This window comes from Sipha flava, unplaced genomic scaffold (assembly GCF_003268045.1).
Source record: "Sipha flava isolate LNK unplaced genomic scaffold, YSA_version1 212_pilon_pilon, whole genome shotgun sequence".
Classification (NCBI taxonomy): Eukaryota; Metazoa; Arthropoda; class Insecta; order Hemiptera; family Aphididae; genus Sipha; species Sipha flava.
The window spans coordinates 494,529-521,032 of record NW_020272825.1 but is presented as its reverse complement, the minus strand read 5'-3'; the positions used below and the strand labels follow the sequence as shown (position 1 = coordinate 521,032).

Here is a 26,504-nt window from a genome sequence, read left to right as displayed (position 1 = left end):
GTTACTTATATTAAAATTTTCTAAATACATTGCCTTTTAAACTCAGACTCATAAACAAGTTTTTTACTGTTTTGAAAGCAAGAGTAAATCAACTAATATAAAGAGGGAGCGGTTTTTATTGGTTTATTTTTAATTTTATTTAAACGTTTAATATTCGGATGGCGTCTAAATAGAGCGTAGTGTCTAATCTCTGATTGTATGTATTTAAGTGGATGGCTAAGAAACTCTTTACTTTATTGAATATTTATTGCCTACCTAGAACGCCGAGTTAAAATACCAAATCCTTATTCAATTAGCGTAGAAAATGAGATTGATACAATGTGCTAGAATTATTAATATTACTTATGATATTATTCCATACGATATTATTATGTTACTAAATTTTTCTGATGGACCCCATAATAAGTAGATAATAGGTCTATATTTATTTGTTTTCAGCCTCAATATTTTTTATAACTATTTTCCGAATTAAATTATTATTGCTGAATAAAAAGTATATACTTGGGATTAATGATATACATTTTTTTACTCGATATGTGATAAATAAAATGTTAATCTAGGCACTAGTTAAAATTATTCATAATTTATAATGAGTTGTAATAAATGTTGTTAACTGTATAAATTGGTGTACCATTTATACATTATATTTTAATGTAATTTGCATAATGAGCACTCTCTTAAAAAAAAACGCGATCTTCCAATCTTTGAACGGGCCTTGGTCTTTGGTTTATGAATTTATTTCGATATGTGGCCATAATTTTTGAGTTGTAATTATGTCTAATCGAAAAGTGTAAATTCACTAACCATTTTACTAATTTATTCGTGTGTGCCTATAAACAACTATACATCAGGTAATAGGTGTATTAAATACATCGTATTATTCATTGTATGTTTATATATACTTATATAAATGTGTAGTGTTATTATATAGTTATGTTATAAATGGATTTTTAAATGTTTCAATCGTAGCTTATAGTATGAATTTATTTAATATTTGTTTGGTTTTACAATATTTCATATATTATTTTGTGGACCTTTAATGATTAATAAATACATTTCAGCCTAAATATTTTTTGTTGAAAGTTATTGTTAATATTGTTTTTAATTTGTATGTGGAATGTGTAAAAGTATAATCTTTAAATGAAATCTTACTTTAACAACCAGTTGAACAATGAATGAGTATGTTTTAATTTACATTTTATGATGACTGAATAGAATATATTTTTATCATGCATTTTTTATTGATATCTGTTCATAAATGCATGTTTAAGATTATATTATAATATTTATTGTTTAATAATAAAATATTGTGTTCTATGAAATTATTTTCCATAATTAGTTCGAATATGATATGAGTAAAAAAATTATTTACAGGAAAAAAAAAATTCATATAGTGCAATCGTGACAAATTAATAGTTTCTGTAATTCGAATAGTAACTTTTTTCTCTGGGTCAGTTTATTCAGCTTCTGTATTAATAACAACATCTATATAGCGTATACCCCATGCATCATACCAAAACGAAGTCGTTTATATTTATGGCTTTCATTTGTTAAACGCGGTTACACTTACGTTAAACATTATTAAGTGGCCACTCTCGGCGTGTGACGATGACAATAACTTAGACGAATTCTTTTTACTACTATTTACCCTCTTCCTGCTCCTCATTCATCTCCCTTGTCCGATGCATAAACATCTTTAATATACAAGAACTACACGTGTACTCGCCATAGGATTACATTCGGCTTTAGTATTATTATTTTATTACAAACACTCGAGTGACTGGTTAAATACTTGTTAAAATAAGAATTCCAACAAAGTACAAGAAGAAAAGCACACAAACAACGTGTACTATATACACGCGCGTGTACTCACAGACATTGTCAGTTCAGGCGGGTCAAAGGGATCGGATGCACGACGATTATAATGAAGAAATGAACTGTAGTCCTATTAAAAAATAAAAATAAAATATGGGTTGTATAAAGTAATTTGTTCTTAAATATTAATGTTTTTTTTTTTGGAGATATATATATCTCGTTATGATTTAATTTAAATGTAACCATAAATCAAGCATATGCATATAAGTTAAACTTCTATAAACGAACACTAACCGAGTTTTACTTCCTTGAATAAATCACGTTTGAATAAAATCGTTTTACAATATATTCTTGACACGTTTATAAATGTAGAGTCTCTTATGCATAATATATGATTTTAAATGAAAAATTGAATTTCAATATTATTGAAGAATTTCAAACAATTAGATTTTTACAATATGTTATATTTACAAGTAGATCATTAATAAGAATTCGATATAGTATGGTTTTAATTTTCTACAAATCCGTTTTTGAAAAATTAAGGAATTCGTATAAAACCATTAAGTATTTTAAAATCAAAATAGATAAATCTTTTCGTTGTTCGTTACTCTGAAAATAAATATTTTGAATATCTTATAGACTTAATGATTTTTTAAAATTGTATGCATGTTTTTTATAATTACTTTTTACTCACACATAATGACTATTAACTTATAGTAAACGGAATTATATGATTTAACTTTTTCATCTTATGTAAGATTTTTCAATTTATTATCAGTATGTGATAATATATTTCATTATGAAATTAGTTTAACTGTAACACGATTAATAAAAATTATGATACATGACTTCTTAGATTAAGTTTGACTAGAGTTTAATTTTAATCTAAGAAAAAAAGTATAAAATATTTAAGATAAGTTATAATTGTTACTATTAAAATTATATTTAAATTAATATAAATAATATGTAAGTGTGTAAATATATTATACATTTAATATGTCGGCGTACTATGTGAACAATTTGGTATTATGTATTAATACTAAAGCTTTTTATATATGTCATTTAATGTGATAAAGGTACGCATTTATTATATAAAAATGATTTATGCTTTCTAAAAATAAACAGGTGTTTTTAATAAGAGTGAAATGTGGTATTTTAGTTTTGGGATCTAAAATATACATATTAAGTAGCGATGATTGAACGGAAAAATATCTTAATTAAATTGTAATTTTCTTTAAATATACGAATATCATGTATTATTCGTTAATTATTTCTTAAAATACTAAAATTTAATAATTACAAATTGGGTATGATATTCGATAATAATTAGAGGAAAGGTTTTGAGGACTTAATTATCAATGAATAATGATTTAAATAAGTTTTTTTTTAGTATATATATAGAAAAATATATGTATAATTATAAAACCATATTTATAATTTTATTCAAATATTTCTAATGTGATATAATGCATTTATTTATATAAAATAATGTGTAATATATATTTTTTTCTTGTTTTATTATATTTTATGTAAGCAATTTGTTCTGGGTATAACCAAAATACACATTATTTTTAAAGTAATGAACTATGATTGAAAATGAACGAATTTTAAGTAAAATTATTCATAAATATTGATTGTTTTACTATAAAAATATGTAATATTTATGTTATTACGTTGGATATAAAAAGAATAGTTTTTAAAATTAATCAATTCGTTAAATTTACATATTTATATTATATTATGCAATAAATATATTGGTCATTTAATATTGTAGCAATCAAAGTTTTTAATTATATACACTTTAATAGTTAAATAGTTAATAACAAAAATTATACATCAATTATAACATGTAGACTTAAAGGTACTAAGTGAAATATTACAAATAGTATAAATTGATACATTTATTATTTTATAATTGCATTAAAACGTTTACTTAAAGTACAATAAAAAAAAATGTCCAAATCATTTAAATTTAAAATTAATTACTTACCTACATTGTTTTTGTACAATTTTCGAACTTAAGATATTGTACTAATGCTATATATTTTGTCATTTTTCGTCGAAATACTTAATTGAACTGCTTATATAAACTCTTGTATATTTTAATTATATTGACATATGTATACCATAAATAATCTTGTCCTCCCACTTAATTTGCATACATATTTATAGTGTTTAAAGTAAATTTACTAAACATTTACTTGTTTGTCATCGAATACATAGTATTTGGATCTATATAAATCAAGCAATTACTTTATCATATTTAAGTCTCCGTAGAGGCGGTCATGTAAGTTATGAGTTTTAATATAAAAATGTAGCAAGGATTTGGTATTTTATAATATATCACTTTTTTTATCTATACATCTAAAAATATTTGATGAATAATTGTTGTTCATTGTCTTAACGCTCTAAGATATTATGAAAATGTATAAAATACCTACGCATAAATATCGAAATAAATCAGATTGTTGGTAACATAATTTATAAACAAAAAATATAAATGAACTATGTTATATGCAATAATTCTAACCCTTTTCTAATTACCATAGTAAAAAAAGAAATCACACTATTTTATTACCAATTGTTATTTCATTACAAAAATTGTTTTATTCTCTGCTACGCTTAAAATTTAAGTATAAATTAATATGTTTTATGCCTTATAATTATGGTTACATAATGCATTATTATTTTTTTTTAAAGAATTATTAAAATCCGTCAGAACTTAATCTCGTCAGCTTAATTTATATTATTAAATATAATACATTTATTTAATTAAATATTATTATTATGATACCTATTATTAAATAATTAAATTTAAATGGTATTTGAATAAAATTGAAAAAAATAGTTTTTACTAAAATCTTAATTTTCAAAAAGCATAATTAATCATTTCAACACTAACCATCTTTGTTCAATATTTTGAATACTTCCGGTTTGAATAATGGACAATTTATAGAAATGGTAGATTTATTTTATTATATAAGTACATCTTCTATAAATATATTATCATTGATAACATTTTTAAATTAAAAAAATACACAAATATAAATATTTAATAATTTATTAAAAATTACATTTCCCAACTCGTTTTGCTTTGGTTCGAAGAGTTATCCGGAAGATACCCTCCCACGTTTCTCTGTTACTAAAAAAATAATGATATATAATATACATTTATACTGTAAATATAATAATAATAATAATAATTTATTATAAAGAAGAAAATTTACAATAAATTATGACGCCCTTCAAGGTAAAGAGTACAGATATTTAAGTAAATAATTAATATAAATAACATGAGCAAGATATGTAGATAAATAATCTCTATTAAGTACATACTAAGTTGAAATATTTTTAAACCAATAGTGTTGAACATATTAATTAAAAACGTAAATTATTATAAGTGATTAATTAGTACATTTTTGAACTTATTTGGATGGTCAAAATAAAAATCAACGTTTCTAATGAAATTACCATTTAGGAGAATTCTATTAAAGGGAGCATAATGATTAATTTAATTTTTTTAGTTTTACATAAAAGGTGATTGTAGAGTGGAGAGAGTGGAGTGGTACATTCAGTGGAATTTTTTCTAAGAGCTTGGAACAATCAATTGGATTATTTAATAATTTATAAAGGAAAAAAATATTATTTTATATGTTTGCATGCATGTGTATATATGTGTGTTTTATATACGATTTTCGTTTACCTATGCACAAAATTTTACAATATGGTAAAACCTAAATATTTACTAGTTTGTAATTTCCATACTTAATTATATTACATTTAAAACTATTAATCCTTTTCAAGCTATTATTGCAGTTGTTGTTAAGTTATAAAATCATATTAAAAGAGCTATAATAGGGAGGGGAGTCCTGGTTAACATATTTGGTGTAGTTATCATTCTTCTATGTTCGTCGATTTATTGATATAAACAAATTAATGTCTTAGCTAACACACACATATAAATAAAACTAATTCTTTATCTATTTGTTAATATATTAAAAAATAATAAAAATAATATTTTAATCGGGATGTGAGTGTATTAACTAGTAGTGAATACGAAAACGTATGTTTACCTATCCAAATTCGTTGAATATACGAGTTACAATTATTATTATTACTCTTGGGTTTTCACCCATTTATTTGTTTAATAAATTAAGCCATATAATGATTAATTAGCATACTTCAGACCTTACAAATTTTTTTTTACAAACATCACCTTAAAAAAAAATAGCAATAATAACAAATGTGAAAGAACATAATGTACCAGACGGTATTTGATACGTCATATAAAATTTGAAGTAACAGTAGCAGCTGTAAAACGCGCGATGATAAAAATTCAAAAATGGCTTTTGCTATAGTGTGATGGCGTTTATTTGTATATAAGGATGAATCGTAAATATCCCCGATTCCTATTTGATTTTTATTCAAAAATCAAAAACATGTATAATATGTATAGTCCAATGCAAAATGCGCAAACACGTGGTGTGTGTGTATGTGTGTTTGTGCGAGGTGTGCGTTTATACGACCGTAAAAACCAGTAATATGCATCGAAAATGCCCGCGGACTTCAAGGTCCCTTTATTATTTTTAATACTATATGTTGGTATTCTAACTAGTGTTCTGATTTAATCGAAGGGGACCCCCTTTAGCGTCAAGCACACATACACACGCACATATTATGTATAATATATCATTCGAACGTGACAAATTATCCGTATAATAACACTGCGGGAATCGCGCGTGTCCGATTTTTATTATATTGTGGAAGTAATGATAATAATAACGTAGGAAAACACACTAAAAGATGGCAATCAGTTTATTATAGCCGAGTCGTTTAAATTTTAACAATATATAACGTATACAATTATATACGTTTACTTATGTATGTTTATGTTGTATATGTGTACATATATTTTATTTACTATGTTATATATCATAATATATTGTTACTTTTTTTTCTATTACAAAAACATTCCGAAAACCCTGCGGATTCAATGGAGCGATTCGTAGTCTCTATAGAGGCTGGCGGTGCCACTAGACTTTTATAGCTACTGCCATCGAATAATTTATTGTAAATCCTCGATTCCAAGCCCCGCTGGCTTTACAATGCGCTTATTGAGATATATCGTTATGATGCGTTTTGTTTGGACTTACAGCGGACTCTTCAAAAGGCATTACAGACTACGTACTAGGAGAGGTATACGTATAAGTATAGGATATACTTGCTGAGCTAAAAATATTGACCTATTAATAATTAAGATAGAGATTAATCATAGACAAAGATTTTTCTACAGTTTGACGCATATTAGCTTTGATTATATTAGGTTATATTACCGTTATTATTCATGATAATCCCAGAATATACATATTATGTTAATAATTAGAGCGTGGATTTTAATGTAATAAAAAAGTTAGAATATGTAAATATTTATATTTTAATTTTTGGAAAAATATACATTAAAAAACGTGAAATATTTAACAAAAAAATCGATATTTCACGTTAATTTTTAATTAATAGTTAATAATTATTCATCTAATTATCTTTATTATTCGAAACAGTCTTCTTCGAAACAGTTGGATATTTTAAAATTTGATTGTACTGCGATTAGGTCTCAAAATCGCCTTGTAGCGGCTGAAAAAGTGTTTAACATCAAAAGAGGTTAATGGGGAGTATTTCATACTACATATGTCAAATGGTGTTAAGTCAATATAATTTGACGTATTTTCATTTTTATTCAAAAGAATATCTCTAATAGTTTTAATTTTTTATAGACCAATTTTATTACCGAATACGTAGTGTTTAATTTATCTTTTATTATAACTTCAGATTCTCCTTGAACTTAATTTATTTTGTTTTTTTCACAATCATCGGACCATCAATTATTGTTAGATTTGATGTTTCTAATTTTTTATTACTTTGACTAAGAAACAACAACTTGTGGAAATATATGCTGAATTATCGTGTAATAGCGATTGCAGTATCTGAATTAACATTTGAAATAAATTATTTTATTTTTTTTTAATTGAATTCCAATATAATAACTTTAATAAAAATAAAAATTGTATAGGTATAAACATTTAAGTATACGTGGGGGATGTAGAAAATTGTGACGAGTGGAGGTTTAGGACAAGGGTGACCGAAACCGAATATTTGGAAGAAAGACGAAAGAGAAGAAGAAGATAGGTATAATAATTTGAAAATATTTACAAAATATGTAAATTAAAATAGTCTCATTTTATTCTGAGTTATATGAAATGTGCTTATTTTTAATCAGAATTGAGAAATTTGAATTCAATAAAATTATGTATTTAAACGTATCTAAAATTTTTGCCCTGTTAATAATCGTTCATGATATTATATATCAATTTAAAAGAGTTCAATTTTATCACTTGGTGTAAAAGAAATGGTATAATGACTTATATATTATTCCTAATCGTAATTATGTTATTAAAAAAAAAAATTGAATTACATTTTTTACCACCGTATAAATAATAAACTAAACAGTATTTTCATGTACAATAAATTGTTAATTTTACAAATTGTAAATCGTTAGGGACATTCATAATACATTAACAAAATTACCTTATAATATTTTGTGTTTAATAAGAAAAATAATATTTAAGTTTACCGCCTATTTGAATATCACATATTTACTATAATTAAAATTCTAGAAGAATCAAAATTGTTTCTTACTTGTGATTTCCTCATTCAAGTAAACTCATATTGTGTATTTATTTTGTATATCTTAATAAGCAATAATTTATTGTGATAATAACCGTATAGACTATAAATGAATAAAGATAAAAGTCTAGGAAAAACATTTCCTTAGATTTTTTGTTAGCGGAAAAGTACATTACTACTACGTATACTTTCAGCAGTAGTCTCCAAATTCAAATAAATCACAATTAAATGTTAATAGTTGCAATTATATAATTGTTTCCTTCAGTTGATATATTACTTGCTCTTTTTAAATATTTTTTTTTTTTATAATATTTAATCATCATAAATTAACAATATAGATACACTAATTTATACTCTAAAATAAAATGCACCACCTCGTACTAAGTATATTAATGTTTGGACAGTAAATTAGCACTATAATGCTATGACTTATAATATAATTTTGTTACATTAAGGAACTCAAATTTTGAAGAAAAAAAAATGTTTTATATATTTCACAATAAAATTGTGTTTTTTTGTGTGTTAAAATAATTAAAAAATTCAATAAATATTTCAAAAAAGTGAATTATGATATTTTATTTATGAATAATTACAAAATAAAAAAATTAAAATAATTTATAAACACATTTGATTTAAATTTCTATTATATTATGGTGTACGTAATTAAATGTATTCATCAAGACCATAAACATTAGTTCAAAAAAATATTATATTTCTAAGAAAAAAATGTATGCACTTCACTTATAAATATTTTGTTAAATAAATATTATAAAATTAAATTTGGTTGGTAAGATAATAATAAGAAATGCGTTTATGAAATATAATTAAAATCATTAAGTTATAACAAAATAGAAATTTTAATACTAAAATAGAACGATTTGTACGTACGATTTTTAATTTACTTAAATTATTTTTAGAGATAGAATGCTTTTCTTTTATCCTTTATTGAACTATATTTTTGTAAATTAATTACTTATATATAAAAGGCTAACAGGTAAGAATATGTATCAGCATTTTATTAAAATTATTTATAGACGTTGTTATTAAAACTAGTTAAAGTTATTATTTATAATGTACATCCACATGTGGTTTTATAAAAACATTTTCACTATAACTCATAATTATTAATTTATTGGTATAATATGATAGAATGTAAAAATTTAATAAAAAGCTATTAAGCTTTATTGCTATGTAATATTGTCTGATCTACTCGTATATTCAATTGTTATATAATTTTCTTTATCTACAATTTATTTATATGTAATTTTAAGCACTAATTTATTAAGTATGTATTAATATTTTTAAATATTAATTTACGTACTTTATATTTAAAGTTTATTTATTATGTTATAACGCTTTATAGCATAATAATAAGCCCATGCACTTTATAAAAAAAAAAACACCTATATTCAGCCGCTAACAGCTGGAAAAAGAATGCGCGTGTGAAACATTTTTTTATGTCTCATTCATCATTTGAGGTCTAGGCATCTGAGAAAAATAATAAATGTAGTTATTATACAGCTTCTTTATTTGCATTCACGTACTAAATACAATCTTATAACTTTGTGTAGACTTAAATGATCTATTAAAATTTAAATCGTAATTGATTTTTCCTATCGATTAAATTCTAAATACATTGGTTAACTTGTTTTTTTATGAACGACACTATCTGAAAATCTGTATGTACATATAATCGATCAAAATCATATTTAATCATAAGTAAAACTGTATTTTTATCAGAAAAACAAAGTATTTATACGCTAACTCTTTCGATCTTTATCAGATAAACTATTTTGAAAGTGTACGTTCAAAAAAAAAAAAAAAAAAAAAGAAGCCTGCTTATGAATATGTTTTGTTTGTACAACTCGAGCAAATTACATAATATTATGAAAGAATTTATCATCATAACACTCTATAACATTTACTACTACAAATTGTACTAACCGATCAGAACTTAATTGTATATTATGAATGTAATACAATAATCATATAGTGGCAACGACCAATATCAACCCGGCCGAAGTATAAAGGTGCTATGCACCGGCAATAATACGTGTTTATCAATTAAAAAGTAATTTATTCGTCATCGGGTTAGGGCACGCACGCGCACCAACGTGTACACGTGCTTCTACACACACACGAGCACGCACAAAGTGTACGAATCAATCGGAGGCTGTTCGCACTGGGCCAGACGACAATTAGCATAAAAGATTTACGATCAAACCGAAATGATAAAACGCGCTGGGCGTAAAGCCGAAAGACCGGAGGAGTTGGGGAAAAAGAAAAACACGTTTAGCCGAGTACAATGTAAATCATTCGTTTTGAAAATGCCACGGTTCATTAGTATTCTCAGACGTCTCCGACTGGCGTTGCCGGTGTCCGCACACCGCCGAACCGAACTGCGCCGGGCACGACGGAACGAAACGACGTGCATTATGAGAACTGAACGTGCGCGTTGTGCGAAGACGACGAGAGGAGATCCTGAACATTGTGCTTGGTCCAACGAAGAGGGGAAGAAAAAAAAAAAAAAATCGTCTAAGATTAATGGCGCAAAGAAAAGCCGAGACCATAATAATAATAATAATACCCATTGAACGGATCACGCGCCGTCACTACTGTGCGCGCGTGCATGTGTACGCGAAGCCGGTACGTGTTTTCTCTTTGAATACGGTCTCGCTTATAGCCGTCTCTCCGGATCGGCCAGTTTAGTCTCGCGTAACCGTTGCCGGACAATGTCCGCGTGCACACGTATCGCCATTGACACGTCCATGACCCTCCCCAACGCGCACAGATTTGTCTCTATCCCTTTGTCTCTCTCTCTCTCTCTCTCTCTCTCTCTCTCTCTCCCCCCGTCTGTCTGTCTCTGTATAACAATAAAACGGACAACGAAAACCCATGTTTTCCGCCGAAATTCCCAGCGGAGAAAAGGTGGCTTTTTTTAAACAAATCGATAACATTATACACACACCCGCACACCCGCACGACCGCCACAATGCGCGATCACCGGCAAACGGTATATTTCCACGTAACGGCTGTCACTTTTCTTACGCGTACATCTTGTGAGGTCGGCCCCCTGCTTCAGTTATTATTCATCTCATCGTTTCAGTCGTCTTCGCCGTGTCGCCTCGGGTCATTCGACGATGTCTTACATACTCGGCCCGCAACTATTTGTGCGTTCTTATCGCTGTCAAAACTTCTATTTATTTTTTTTCTTTCCTTTAACTAGCCGGCTAATTTCTCCCTACGTGTCACAAACGTTGTACGCCGCTATGTATTTATTCGTTTAGTTGATCTTGACCTCAAGTCCCAACAGCTTGTTACGTAAATTGTTTTTAGTCTAGCATCAATCGTATTAGGGTCTGAGGCATTTGATTATACCGGGTGGCCCCCGCGGTCGCTACAATATTGTGGTTACGGAATAAGACAAACAACAATTATGTACACGCTCGAACGGTTCACCTGAGTGTATGGCGGGGAGGGGGTGAGACAATATTACGATACTCCATTCGTCGGAATACACGCATTTTAATAGAAAAATGCTGACACTTATAAGATGACATTTTTCAAACCTAGTACAGTTAATTATCTGATTTATATTTTATACGTATACTTATCTGCATTGATTATTATAGTAATCACTAAAATGTATTTATTATCTTAATTATTAAACTGAAACATAAGGTATAAAGGTGGAGGAGGAGTTTATTTAAACTGTCAAGGCTTACAAAACCCGACTTAAACTGCTTTTTTCAAGTTTTAGTTTTTTTAAAGGTGTTATCGTGTGATTTAATACTATTTAAATGTAAAATAACCACACCTATGCCATTTACTATGTTAGGGTTCGACATTTGGTTGAACTTTATATACGAAAATTGTAGGTAATATAATTTGTTTATAACACAGTCATTGCCTTGGACTTAATTTTGTATTTTATTTTACGTATAGCATTATTCCAATAATCTTCTAAACATCTTTAATTATGTATAAAATTCACCGATGTTTAATGGATTTTCAGTTTTATTGGTATGTAAAACCATATTAATGAATAATAAAAGTCGGCGACTTTTTTAATTCGCCTCGACGTCAATGTGCTATCAACTCAAAAAGACCGCGAATAAATTGAAATATAAATAATATATATTATAATGTGTCGTTGTAAGCAAAATTAACATAGTTTTTTTTTTATAGATTAATAATTCTTGTATTTATATAAGTGTACGACCTCACACGACACCGAATTCTCATTCATAGTAGTACCTACACGTGTTATGATACGGACTAGGAGAATAGGCGGTCGAAGTGTAATATGTATATGTGGTAAATGCGGCGTTAACGCGACGAATTAACATATTTTGTACGCGTGAATCCGAATGTAATACGTGTAATATGTAGCTGGACATCTAGCCACGTCACGTAGGTACATCTTTACGCTAATGGATATACAATGGTTCAGTCAAAAAAATATTTTGGGGGTCTTAAATTTTCAATACACTTTAAAAAGTACAAACTTTTTAATTTTAATAATTCGATTAAACATAAGGTCAAATATAAAATGTATTATTATTTAGTATATTGAAACTGAATTAACACAGTCATCAAAAAAATATATATATTTATATACACAGAGACGTATTTAGAGTTTTGACGCCCCTGGTACAGTTTTATTGTCACCCCTACACGAATACGTATACGATTTTCAAGAAAGGTAAAATTTATTATCTATGAATTTTACGCGATCTGCTTTTGATAATATTATCATGAAAATAAAAATCGCCATGTGGTCACTGTGAAAAATCTTAGATATTAAAATTTTTCGATTGACGAATGAAAATAGATGATGGTTACAAAAAAATGTGCCACCCGAGACGATGTTACCCACTCGCCCCCCTCCCAACTAAATACGTCCATGTATATACATATGCATAAAAGTAACTTATATTTAAAAATTAAAATTTAATCTTCTTGAATGCTTGGCAAGTTCTTTTAACACATAATCAGTCTTGATAATAATGTCACGATGGATGTACGTATATTAATGCCAAATTATACCTGTGTCTTGAAAGAGTTGTGTATTTTACAATTTGGGGGAGGGAGGTTATAAACCGTTAAACACCTCTCCCTGGCTACGCCACTGTGTATACACATGATACTTGGAAATGATGAATTGAAAAAACCGTGGATGTATAGCGGTCGAACGGCGGTCGTGATTGATGAAAGATTTTTTCGCCGTCGGGTCTTACGCGTGCGATCTTAACGAGTAAAATCGGATACTTTTCGGCACCGGCCGATATTGTGACGCGCGACAGGATCATAATTAAAGAACGGACGTGCAAGAGATTAGCCGAACCGCTAACGTTGGGATAACCGGTTCGTGAGCTGCGTTCAAATTGAGTTGTCGTCGTCGCATAGAAGTCTCTGGAGTACGACGCCCGGTCCGGCTAAAGCGTCCCGATTACGTTTTTACATTGCGTTCAATGGAACGAAAGTAACCGCCAACATCTGCGCGTGAAACGTTTTCGGCAGCAAACGATTTTAATCATTATTGCTTTTCATCACAATGTACACGTTCATGGGCGCCGCCAGAAATTTCGTCCGGGAGGGGGGGAGGTGCATCATGCATAGTATGTTCGCTGATCCCTAGACAATGTTTAAATTATTTAAGTTAAATACATAGGAATATGTTTTCAAATTGCACGACAGTAAAAAAATTTTTTCGTTTTTTTTCAATGGCTACAAATTAATGTAAACTTCTAGAAAATCTGATAATGATAATAGAACCTAACCTAACCATAGCCTCCTATATTTTTAAATTTTATTTTTTTTTTTGTTTATAAATCTAAGAGGTACAATTGCATCTCATTACACCCCATTCGTGATACCCATGTCCGCGTTGTACGTACTTTAATGCAGTTCTAAATATAGTACATACCGTACGGATGCATAGCATCAAATTAAGTTTTATGCTGTATATATATATATGTGTGTATATCTGAATGCGGAACAAGATAAATACCAAATTACATAAAAGTAAAATAAATCCGTAGAAATCTTATAAGTTTATGTACATATATATATATGACGCTTTAATTTTTTAAAAGCTTCAAATTCATAATATTGTTTTTATTTTTAAATGTTACTACAATACTGTGAATTCGTCAACAAAAAGTACCTAATCAAATAATTGCATTAGGATAGATACTTCAAAATAATATTACGAGTATTACGGTATGTTTACTTATTTATTTTTTTACGATTGTAGTCGTATGTGAAGATAAAAAAAATTAATACATATTACTTACTTGTATTGTTTAGTTGATCTAGCATTTTAATACATATGTCAATAAATATTTTAAAAGCTACTCTTTTAATCGTATACAACTGTTGAAATCGGAAAATACTTCCAAAATCCACGCAATCATATAATTTATTTTAAAGCTACTTAATCGTTTTGTTATTTTTTTTATGATCTATTAAATATGTTCAGTTAAATACCTACGTTAAATACAAAATTCGTATTTTTTTTTTAACACTGTCGTTAAATTGAATTTACTTAATACAAAAAATGCTTAATATATTCTACCAATGTTTATTAATCATAGAAAGTGGATTTGTATTGCCAAATTTATTTTAAGAAAGATATATGTTTTATTTTTAGCATACCTACTTCAGTACTTTTTTTTATTACACACGAATGGTTATGTCTAGTATGAGTGGAGTCCAATTATGAAAATTTGCCTTCATTGTCATTAGTTAACCTGAGTAATTTACTAGTCATGATGATAGAATTACTATAGTTAGTTATACAAATAAATGTAATTAAAATATCTAATATCTTATAATACTTGTATAAATATTAGTAATTATTTATTTTAGTTTGTTTACGTGAATTTAATATGAAAAAAAATCAGTACGAAAACATACGGTTTTTATTAAAAATGTGTCAACAATTTCAAGTTCTTTATTTAAAAATGTAAAGAATTTTGTAAATTAATCACGTGATCAATGATTGTATATAGATATATGAATACATTCAAGTATCTATATCATAAAATTAAATTTTTAACTCTCATATGTATCAATTTAAACTAATTACAGTGTTATTAATTACTTATAATATTATAAAATATTTCAAACGGTATACTAAAAAAATCGTTTGAAAATAAAAAAAATTCTCAAAAATCGTACTAAAAAATATGTTAAAATGTTCCTTTTGTTTATCATTGTATTTATTCAAAAACCAATGTATTTCTGCATTTCGTTTTTCTATTTTTATCTTAAACGGTTTTTGTACATTTTATTTTGCGCATTTGTATCGGATGAATTATTTGAAATATTCGTGTGATTGAATTACACTTATAAGTTTTATAACCTTGATCATATCATATAATGATGTTACTTTATTATCACTGGCGCGTACGGTAATAAAATTAAGAATTAATTTTCTTCTAATCAATAGTCAAACTAAACATTATTTTGTGTTGGCGAAAATGTTTAATTTATAACACATGTTGTACTCGTATACTATATGTGTCGACCTAGTGGGATGACGTTTACCGGAAATAATATTGAAATAAAGTCAAGGTTACACCTATGGGATTAAAAACAAATGGTGTAACTCTGTTATCGTATCATTAATAAATTGTTCCTAAATGTACTCTACTTGGTGACACTCGTGTACGTATTGAAATTGAATTTGAATTTGAATTTTAATAACCTTAAGAACTGTAATAACAAACTTTGACTGGTTGTTGTTTTTACTCTAAAACTGTAAAAATAAAATAAAAGTCATAACATAATAATCAGGGAAAAAATTTATATTAAAATAATAATTTCAAATATTATCAATGTAGTATTTTCATTTTGATGACTATATATACGTTACATGCTTATATGAAATCACGTACATGCTACGCGAAGCGTTTTCTGGTTCGTGTACAATGACCGTTTTTAGTCAATACACTAATTATTCTCATTGAAGTAGCCAAATATGCTCAATTAATTGTGTGTTCTATTTGCATTGTCTATACACACGTTATCCAGATTTAAACTAAATAAATCATTGTCTTTTTACTTGATATATTATATCATTTTCAGAATTACCTCCATGTGTCTATTGATAATTAATAATTTCCATTACTATAATCATTATAGAAACCGTACTTGTATTATTATAATTATGTATTTTATTACTATTAATTAAATTATGTAAAATGTATATCTTAAAAATTAGTTATATTATTATTAATTTGTCTTATAACTGCACTATAGGATCAATGAAATTCGTGTGATTTTCTTTGAAAGAAACAATCATTTGCAGAAGAGTTACCCAACACCATTTTTATTATTGAAAAAAAAAAATAATGTTTTATCGGTTTACTGACCTGAGGATAATTTTAGGTATAGTTAATCGTTTTTACTTGCTATACATACTTAGTAGCGTAGGTAGACGTGCAGGCGCCCCTGGCAAAAACAAAATAATACGCTTTTAATGTTTTTCGAGGAATTTTGATAGCCTAAAAAGTACAAACCACCAAACCGATTCAATGTAATTCAATGAGTATGATTATAATTAGTATTATAAATGATACATTTTTTTCTGGTCAGCCTACAATTGTCTTTTATTGTAATGTGTATAGTTTATTGATATTTTATAAACAAATATGTAGGAACAGTTGGAATTGTAGTTTGATGCATGTATAGAAATAGTATATGACGATTTTGGAATGAATACGATCGTCGGCCTTAATTACTGCACGTGTACAGACAGGACAAATTTGAGATTTGGGCAACCGGACTCGGGATATTTTTATCGGATTTTTAGCATATCTCACATCACTACCGCATTAAAATTTGAAATAATTAATTAACCACGCGAGATTTTTTCTTCCGTGGATCTCAAGTGCTTTCGACGTACTGTAAATTCACGTATGCGTATGGAAAAGTAACCAGTGGCTATAGGTTATGAGTGCGCGTACTCATTAACAGGAGCACGACGTACCCGCGCAAATTACACACCTATATATAGTACTTAAATCGAATATCGCGCATAACTTCTACATAGTGTTACGAAAGTCCGGTATAAGAACAGCTAGAATTTATGTTGTACACAATGCGACCACGTCAACATGTTTTTATTTATTTATTTTTTTTGTAATATTTTTAGACATCGGTTTATGTAATAATACATATAATACATCAGCCATTAAATGTACCACACGGGAGTGCAAATGATGCGGTGCGCCCTCGTCTTGCACGCTTGGAAATTGTAATCCTTGGAGAGAAAAAAACTGTTTATGTGTACAACCCGTTATTGATAACATAGGCGCGCGGGCAGAAAACACGATGCAATACGAGTGTTCAGGGACGGGCAAGATACTTCAAAATTGATGTATACAGATACTTTCAATGCTAGATATATTTATTTTCAGTGTTTAATTAAATGAAAGATACTACAAAAACGTATGATACAACTTCGTAATACTCGATACTTTCCGAAATCGCACAAGATTCATTCGTGTTCAAGGTACTTGTACCGAAAATACGGTCCAGTCCTGCGCGCATACCTGTTCGTCCCGAACCGTAGTTGAAGCGGGCCGCAGGAACGCGTCGTGCCGGTCGTGAAGTTGTTGTTATCGGGCAACGTCATAGTAAAGGGTTTATTAACATTTAAATTCAATAATTTTTTTTTTTTTATTATTATTATCGCCTCGAAAATACGGGTACTGCACGCGTACCCGGATGGAAGATGTAGCCGATATCAACAGCACCGAAACCGCCGCGTGTAAGACTGTCGTGTTAATATCGCAGTGGTAAGTAGGTATTGTTATTGTTACCGTAAACGGTATCCAGCCGACCGCGTGCACGCCACCGCGGGGTTAGGCCGTTAGGGTGAAAAACGATCGACCGGACGGCACAAACGCCGTTAATTAATCGATATCCCACCGGCGCGCGTACGATGGGTTTTTAGGTACGCAACGCGCGCGGCATAACGTCAAGTACCTATACGGCCCGCGCTTACACGCCATGCGCACGCGCGTTAAGCCGCCGCACCGGTGCGCACGAACCCCCGTCGGCCCCCGCGCTCCGTGCACTGGCGACCGTAACGCGCACCACCGTGTGGTGCGCCCGTTCGTATAATACGAATTAATTACCGACAATTTATTAACGCGACTTTTCCGACGTTTTATTCAAATATTCTCGACCCGGTCGAGTAGTTCACGCATCTCGCAAGAGTAAAAAAAAAAAAAACGAAAAAAAAAAACGAAACGAAATACCTGTGGTCACGCGCGCGCGCGAAGGGGCGTCCCGAACCAATGGCTTTCGTACAACAACACGTGTTGCGTAGTTTATGCGGCTCTCCACTGTCCGACAGAACAATATCGGTACGCGTTGCCCGGAGCCGTGTACAACAGGGCTTAAAGTGTTCGAAAATTCCGTGCTAAGCATGTGGAAAAGATAAACGTAGCCTGATCTGAAAATCCGCGTATCGCGTACGCATTTGATGCGCGATTTTTTCTATATTTTTTATAACAAACCGATTCTAGGGTGTTAATAATGCACGTTGATTGAACGTTTTTGTAACTCCGACGTTCAAATGCCGTATCGCTGCATAAAAGTAACTACTTACTTTTTGTACTGCACGTCGTGCATCGTAGCGCTCACAATTGCAGGCGCACACGATCGTTGCCTTCGTCGGAATACACCGGTAAATCACCGCGGTCCGTTTTCCGGACAGTGTTCTCCTGAAAGGCGGGTGAAATCTTTCGATTTACATTTGGATTTCTACGTTGGACGATATTATTGTTGCTCGGACAGGGTTTGTATCAAATAACGGTGTCTTCGTATTCGTAACCGTGTGATCGCCAGTAGAATATTACGTGTAAGATAACCAATCACAAGCGACTGCGTTTGCGTAGTTCTATGTGGTGTGATCTCTCCCAGACGCCACCGATGACGGTTTTCGGTTGAAACTCCGTTGTTTTTGCATACGCGTGCACGTTACGACGCAAGAAATTGAATAAGCATTTATTATTATTGTTTTTCGTCTCGTTAATAATATAATATCATGCTCATTTTATTTCGCTCGGTAAAAACAACACCGAGTAGGCGTAAACAGACCGACGGCGTAACAAATTCCTTCGACGGGAAATGGGCGTTTTGTTCCGACAGAAACTGAACGCGCGCCGATACCGATTAAAACACGAGAAATTATCATCGTAGTATAATCATGACGGGCTTGTCTAAATCATTCGAATCAAATACTTCAAATGCTAATATGACATTAGTACGGAATGAAAAAAGTATGCTATAAAATCTTGACCTGTTAGATTTATTTTTATTACATTTGGAAACAGTTGAACATTTTAATTTAAACGGTAGATCAACACACGTTTATCTCAATTGCATTAATATTGAATACATAATATTTGATTTATCTTACCGTATTGCTATTTATTGTAAACCCATTTGATTAAGCTACTATGTTTGTAGTTGAATAATTTGCTTATAGTTTTAAACTTATTGCATTAATAGTTATTACGAATTATAAAAAATGCTTTATAATGTATTACTGGTAATTGGACACGACGCTAAATCAAATAATAATATTTTAAATTAATACACGTTGGATTTTAAATACGAGGGTATCATAATGATTTTATTCATTATAAACTGTAAACATTTTCATAAAAATCGGTTTGAAATAAAACTTATCCGTGAGAAGAAACTAGAATACAAGCTAAAGTAATTTGAAAGAGAATCATATTATATTATTTGATTTGTAATCAGTAACATTTAAGTAATTAAATATAAAAAACGTTGGTACGTTTTTATCAACTCTAAAAAGAAGTTAATGTATATAACTTGTACATTATGTAAGTTATGTATATAACTTGTTTTCTTTAAACCAAAACATTGTATTTCTAGTTTAATCGAAATAATTGTAATGATGTGCTTAGTTTTCATATTTTATTGTACGTTTGTAAAATATACCAAATTCAGAGACCATTAAGATAAGGAATATACTTTAAAATCCATTTTTCTACTCACGCAATTTGTTAGTAAAACTTTACACAACATAGCACTTTCTTTATTGAATAGTTAATCTTAGAATTGTAGACGCTCTCGACAACAATGTCTTACGCGAGACCGTATTCGGTACTTATATTTGTGAGAATTGCTGTGAGGATGAGTCGAACATCTAATGCGAGTTCGTGTGCGCGCGCGTGAACATGTATTAAGTATACGAGTACAAATATATCGTATAATGATTTGAAAAGTAATATTAACGGTATAATCACTAGTTTAATCGGCTCGAAAAAAAAAATAATAATAATAAATACTTTAGAATCATCAGTCATATTAATACTTTTTTTATAGGATTCGACGGATTACCGTGTAAAATGTGATAATGTGATACCTATATTTCATTGGAGTCTTAGAACACACATCCATTTATATGCATCACTTACAGATGCACGCGTGTGTCGTGTATTATCACCATGTGCAGTACGATATTATTAAACGTTATAGGTCTATTGTGTGCGCCGAATAAATCGGGAGGACGTCGTTTAAAGTTACGCCGGGTGATTTTTCAAATTAGTGGAGAATGCGATGTAAACGGTCGTGTGCAGGCCATATTATTATTATTATTATTATTATACATGTACGGCTATACACTCGTCGAGTTATTGTGTAATAATGAAAAACCCCAAGCACGCGGCGTAATTTGTCGACAGTAGCTTTTTATAATATATACCGTGCTTTAATAAATCCTGTGCGGTCCACGGAAAAGTATTATTGTGCCTTGTGCGTATGGAGGGATAAAGGTCATAACTATTCCCGAACACAATAGGTATGCAGCAATTTCACTTTTTAAATCATTATTTTTTTTCTTCCTTCTAAGTCCCGTGTAATTCGGCCGTAATCGTAAAAAAAAAAACCTAAGGTAATAATTCAGAAAAATAAACAAATAAAATATATGTTTTTGACCATGACTTACGGTGGGAATAATGCCTACACATAGTTTGCTCTTGGTGAAAAGCTTAGCATCATATTCTATGTGTACTACTGCACAGGCATCTTATACCAATTCGGTGGTACAACGATGGTTTGGTGTCAATTATTTATAATAAAATTCCTGAATGCCACTCGAGATCAAAACAATACTTTTGGGTTCAGATAAGAATATGTGTTTTATTATTTTCCCTTTAAATTTAAATTTGTGTTAATGAGCATGAGAGTCAGTCACATCATATAAATATGTTCTTATACCAACGAACCGGTTACCGTATAAGAACCGTATGGTATTTTTCCGACCGGGCAACAATATATATATACGTATATGTAATATGTATATACGTTTAATATTCTAATCGATTTCGAACAGGCGCCTCCTTTTACCGACAATTATTATTCTTTTGACTCACACGGATTAAACAACCGCCCCCTACGTATTCGTTTATACCGATAATAATATTATTATAATGTATGAATCGTTGTTGTGACTATTATGGTACTGAAAAAAAAAATCTTTCTAACTCGATGGTCTTGTATATAATAATAATAGTATGTATACTCATTCATGTGCAGTGAAGTATTTTTATGATGTAGATTTTTCTCGTTGGTGAAAATAGTATTTTGCTCTCTAACATACGTAAGGTCTTTCACTATGAATCAGTCAAAGGGATTCTTCAGGCACAAAAACCAATATAAATTATTAGGTATCTATAAGTGATTTTACACGCTAGGTAGAATAAGAAGTAGGATAGTGTTTATAGAAAAAATAATGTTAGGAATAATTTTTTCGTTTTTTTTCCATGAACATTTATAGTTAAATTTTATTACATTTAAATAATATATTGCCGATGATCTTGAGTTATTTCGCTTTAAACTACTTTGACTCCTTACGTGTATCCAGATATTATGTTGTTTTAACCATTCGGTTTCTTATAATAAAATATTTTTTTTAGAGTTATTTATAAAGCTTAAAATATGTTCACCTTAAACACGTATATATATATATATATATATATATATTTTTTAATAAAATATTTATACACGTATATGTAAAATATAGTATTATAATCTGCGACATAATAGCGAATGGAATGACATAAACATCACGGTTACAAGATATTATTTTAATGCTGTTGTACACAAACATTCCGTGCAACGTAAAGTATGCATTTTTCGCAGGTACTGTTCATTTATCAATTTAAAAATGTTTTAACCGTATTCGTTATGTTTAGGTATATTACCAACCATGACATAATATTGCTTTATATAATTATAAAAGATTACATAAGAGACCATAAATTCGATCTATTCTTGTGTTATATTCTTTATAGTAAATTATTCGTTATCGCGCATAATCTCGGAACGATGTAAAGACATAGCTCTGAAGATGTGCCTATGAACATAATAATATTATGCACTACTTTTCTATTGTTTGCTGAAACATTATCGTATGTTGATTATAATTTGGATGTATTAAAATTAGTCACGAAAAAAAAACTTATATCACGATCGATTTACGTACATTTAATTAGATACAACTCATTGTATTGGAATTCGTGTAATATGCAAGCTCAATATTATGTGCTAGATCATCAAAAAAAATTTTTTTTCAATTTTTTTTGGCGCCACACTATCATTCCTTTAGATAACCGCACTAGTAATATAAATATATATTTAGTGACTGAAACTAGTGTATATATACAGTATTCTCTATACTCAAACGTTTGTCAAAAAATGTGTCGTACATAATATCACGGTTTTGTTTTAATCTAAAATTTTACTTACACATGTAGCTAGTATGATTATTTTGTTTCGTGTTCTATACGTAGGTATACTTATCAACTTATAAATGTTTTCGTTTCAGTTATCTTGCAGAGAACTTCGGTGAATCTGGGGCAGCTAAAAATTCAAGGTGTAGCAACTTGCATGTACTTGTGCTTGGACGCGTGTGGCCTGCTATACGGCTCGGTAAGGCATATATATATATATATATATACATTTAATTTTATAAAATATTATCTAACAATATTTAAACATGTTCTTGACTTTTATTAATACAAAAATATTCGTATCATTGGAAAATAGGTGTATTAGTTATCTATAAAAATATAGTCTTGGCTGGCATGTTCGGGTATCAACATATTTATTTTTTTTATTTTTTTTACTATTATTATTACTATTATAATTAAATAACGATGATAAAGCGTTATGTGTAGTACTGTAACATATGCGTGTATGTTTTATATCATAGTGAGCTTTACAACTGACTTGACAATGTTCCCTAGTCATCATTACTAGTTATTTATTCTTGTACGAAACGCACTATCTATCAAACGGGTTAGATCCGTTCGGGATAAACCGCCTATGCGGACATATTATATAAAAATAATAATGTATTAAATATTATGTATAGGCACGTGTATTGATATTATTTTGTTGTTTACCCCGTATTCGCGGTTTCAAAAGGCGTATATTCATGAGCGATTATTTTAAATCCAATCGATCTTAATGATATATACTATAGGTACATTTTATTTTATTGTTTTGTAAATCTGTACTTTTTTTTTTTAGCGTCGCTAGAACAAAATTTAAATGCGTGTTTTAAATCTTACATAGATACACTCGATAATATTGACATGCGCTTCGTGTGGGTCTAACTCTAAATCCATAAATTATGTTTGTGTAATGTAACTAGGACGGTGGGTCTATTCTTAATGTGCTATGTAGCGAAAATATTTGTACGACAGTGATTTAGCCTACACCGTTTACAAAACTCATGTATTTAGTATCTGGTTTACCTTAGTGAACAACCGTAGAACTTCATTTGGAACGAAAATCATTATAAATCAAACACATAAGAAACGTGTCCAAAAGTATATAATTTGCATTCTGGTTACATTGGGATGCATACGATGTGTAAAAAGTAGAAGTATTCTTGACAGCACGCAACTGGTGTATGTATAGAATGTGGTATTTTGACAGATTAAACGTTTATTTCCCAACAGTATACTACACTTTTTAATAAAACACTTGTATTTTAGTGTTCGATCGGAAAATTTTTTGACGATTTTCGTAAATCTTGAAATGGCCAAAACTACTTTTACGGTGTCTACACATATTTTAATTTATAGTGCAATTTAATAATTCAAGCATCAGCATAAAATTGGCTGTTATTTGTTAGTGACTTTCACAACCAAGGCTGGATTAAGAGGGGGGGGGGTCTAGCCGGGGCGGTAGCCCCGGGGCCCTCTCGAGTGCCCAAGTGAAAGGGGCCCAGACAATTTTAAGCCGATACACATTTTTTATCATACTAAAATAGTTTTATAGACATAAATTTTATAATGCAATTAACAATTTATGAAATAGTTAAAAAAATGTATCTTTCTGCTAGCGTAGCGAGCGGCTTTGTAAAGCATGTTTTGTCAAAAGAGCCCAATAGGTGCTTAATTCGGCCTTGTTCACAGCACAATAATATCTAGTTATTATTCAATAATGAATTAACTAAATTGTTTCTTGTCCCCGACGAGAATCGACATTTTCCAATGGAAGAAAACTACTTATTTACACGTTTTGTATAATTTAATTTAAATATTACAATGAACTGTAAGACTGGTTCTATTATGGTAATTATTTGCTGAGAACAAATTACTAACCTGATGGAATTTAGTATGCAGTTGAGATTTTCGTTTGTACATATGGTAGTTATGATAAAAATATATAGACTGTTTATTATATACACACGGGTATATTCGGTTATAATATATTCGTGTAATTCAAAATTAATATACGTGTAAAAAATATGAAATAATCGTTTTGAAAATATAAAAAATGTATAATTTACGTAAAGAACATCAATACCTAAATATAAAATATATTAGTTGAATATTTATCACGTGTGTAAAATTTCGCTTAAAACATAATTCGGTTAATTATTGTCATTATACTTTATTCATAATTATTAGTTGTATGACGTTTGATCATTCAATGATTCGACGGGACCGTTGTAAAATTAAGTTATGATTGAATTAAGCACTCAAACTCATGGATTTATGCCTATAAATAATGATTAATTACACCATTTTTTGAGTACTGAAAACTAATACTCCTATTGTTGTTTTTTTTTTTTTTTTTATGAGATAAATCTATTATTCAATTAAACATTTTTTGTTTTACTTTCTAATGATGTGTTTCTAAACGAATCAACTGTTATGTTACACTGTGATATCGCACGAAAATAACAACGATGATTCCTATTTTATTGTTATTAATTAATACCTAAAGTGAGATGGTTGATGAAAATAATTAATTTAAGTTAAGTTAAGAGAACATAAGATCGATCAGTTAATAGTTAACAGTTAACAATTCATAAATTTAACTCGATGAGTTAAAAGTTAATAAGGAAAAAAATATTAACACTTAACTCAGTTTAAAAAAATTTAATCTACTTTTTTAAATTAGTATGCATATCACACAAAAATTCTTTAGTAAGATCATTGTAAAATAGTTAAAAAAAAATTAACTTTTTAACTGAACTTTAAACTTTTTAACTAGTCAATGCCCACCTTTGCTTAATACTGTTATTATCAAATGACATTATATGAAAATCATTATCAACGAAAGTGGAAATACTTTTAATAAAACGGTTGTTTTCATAATGATGGTGATCCTTTTTAAACGAAACGGTTTAAAAACAAAACTCACCATTAAACTATTTTACCTGTTCGCCTTGTTTTAGTTTTATTATTTTTAACTCGTTATCACATCTCCCCGTCCCGAAATTTAATTGGGGACAGTTAATCCCGTTCGGTTTGTAATACAATCAATGAGTTAATTCACTGCCGTACGCGGCAGCCAACGTTGCAGTCCAATCATTGTTATAATTAGTGTACGGACGTTGAACTCGGTAAAACGAATCGCAAATTAAATATTTGTCGTCTCAGATTCGCCTAGACAGAATTTTTGGAATTACTTCCTACACGCGTGTAAATCAA

At 29.4% G+C, this 26,504-nt stretch overlaps 1 protein-coding gene across 1 annotated transcript in view; it reads left to right on the top strand.

The window, feature by feature from the left end:
- LOC112682844 overlaps positions 1 to 26,504 on the top strand; it is a 59,403-nt gene that overhangs the window by 15,699 nt on the left and 17,200 nt on the right. Inside the window, exon 2 of the mRNA XM_025553593.1 lies at positions 23,378 to 23,481. Within this exon, the coding sequence (XP_025409378.1) occupies positions 23,378 to 23,481 (104 nt within the window). The remainder of the gene's footprint in view (positions 1 to 23,377; positions 23,482 to 26,504) is intronic.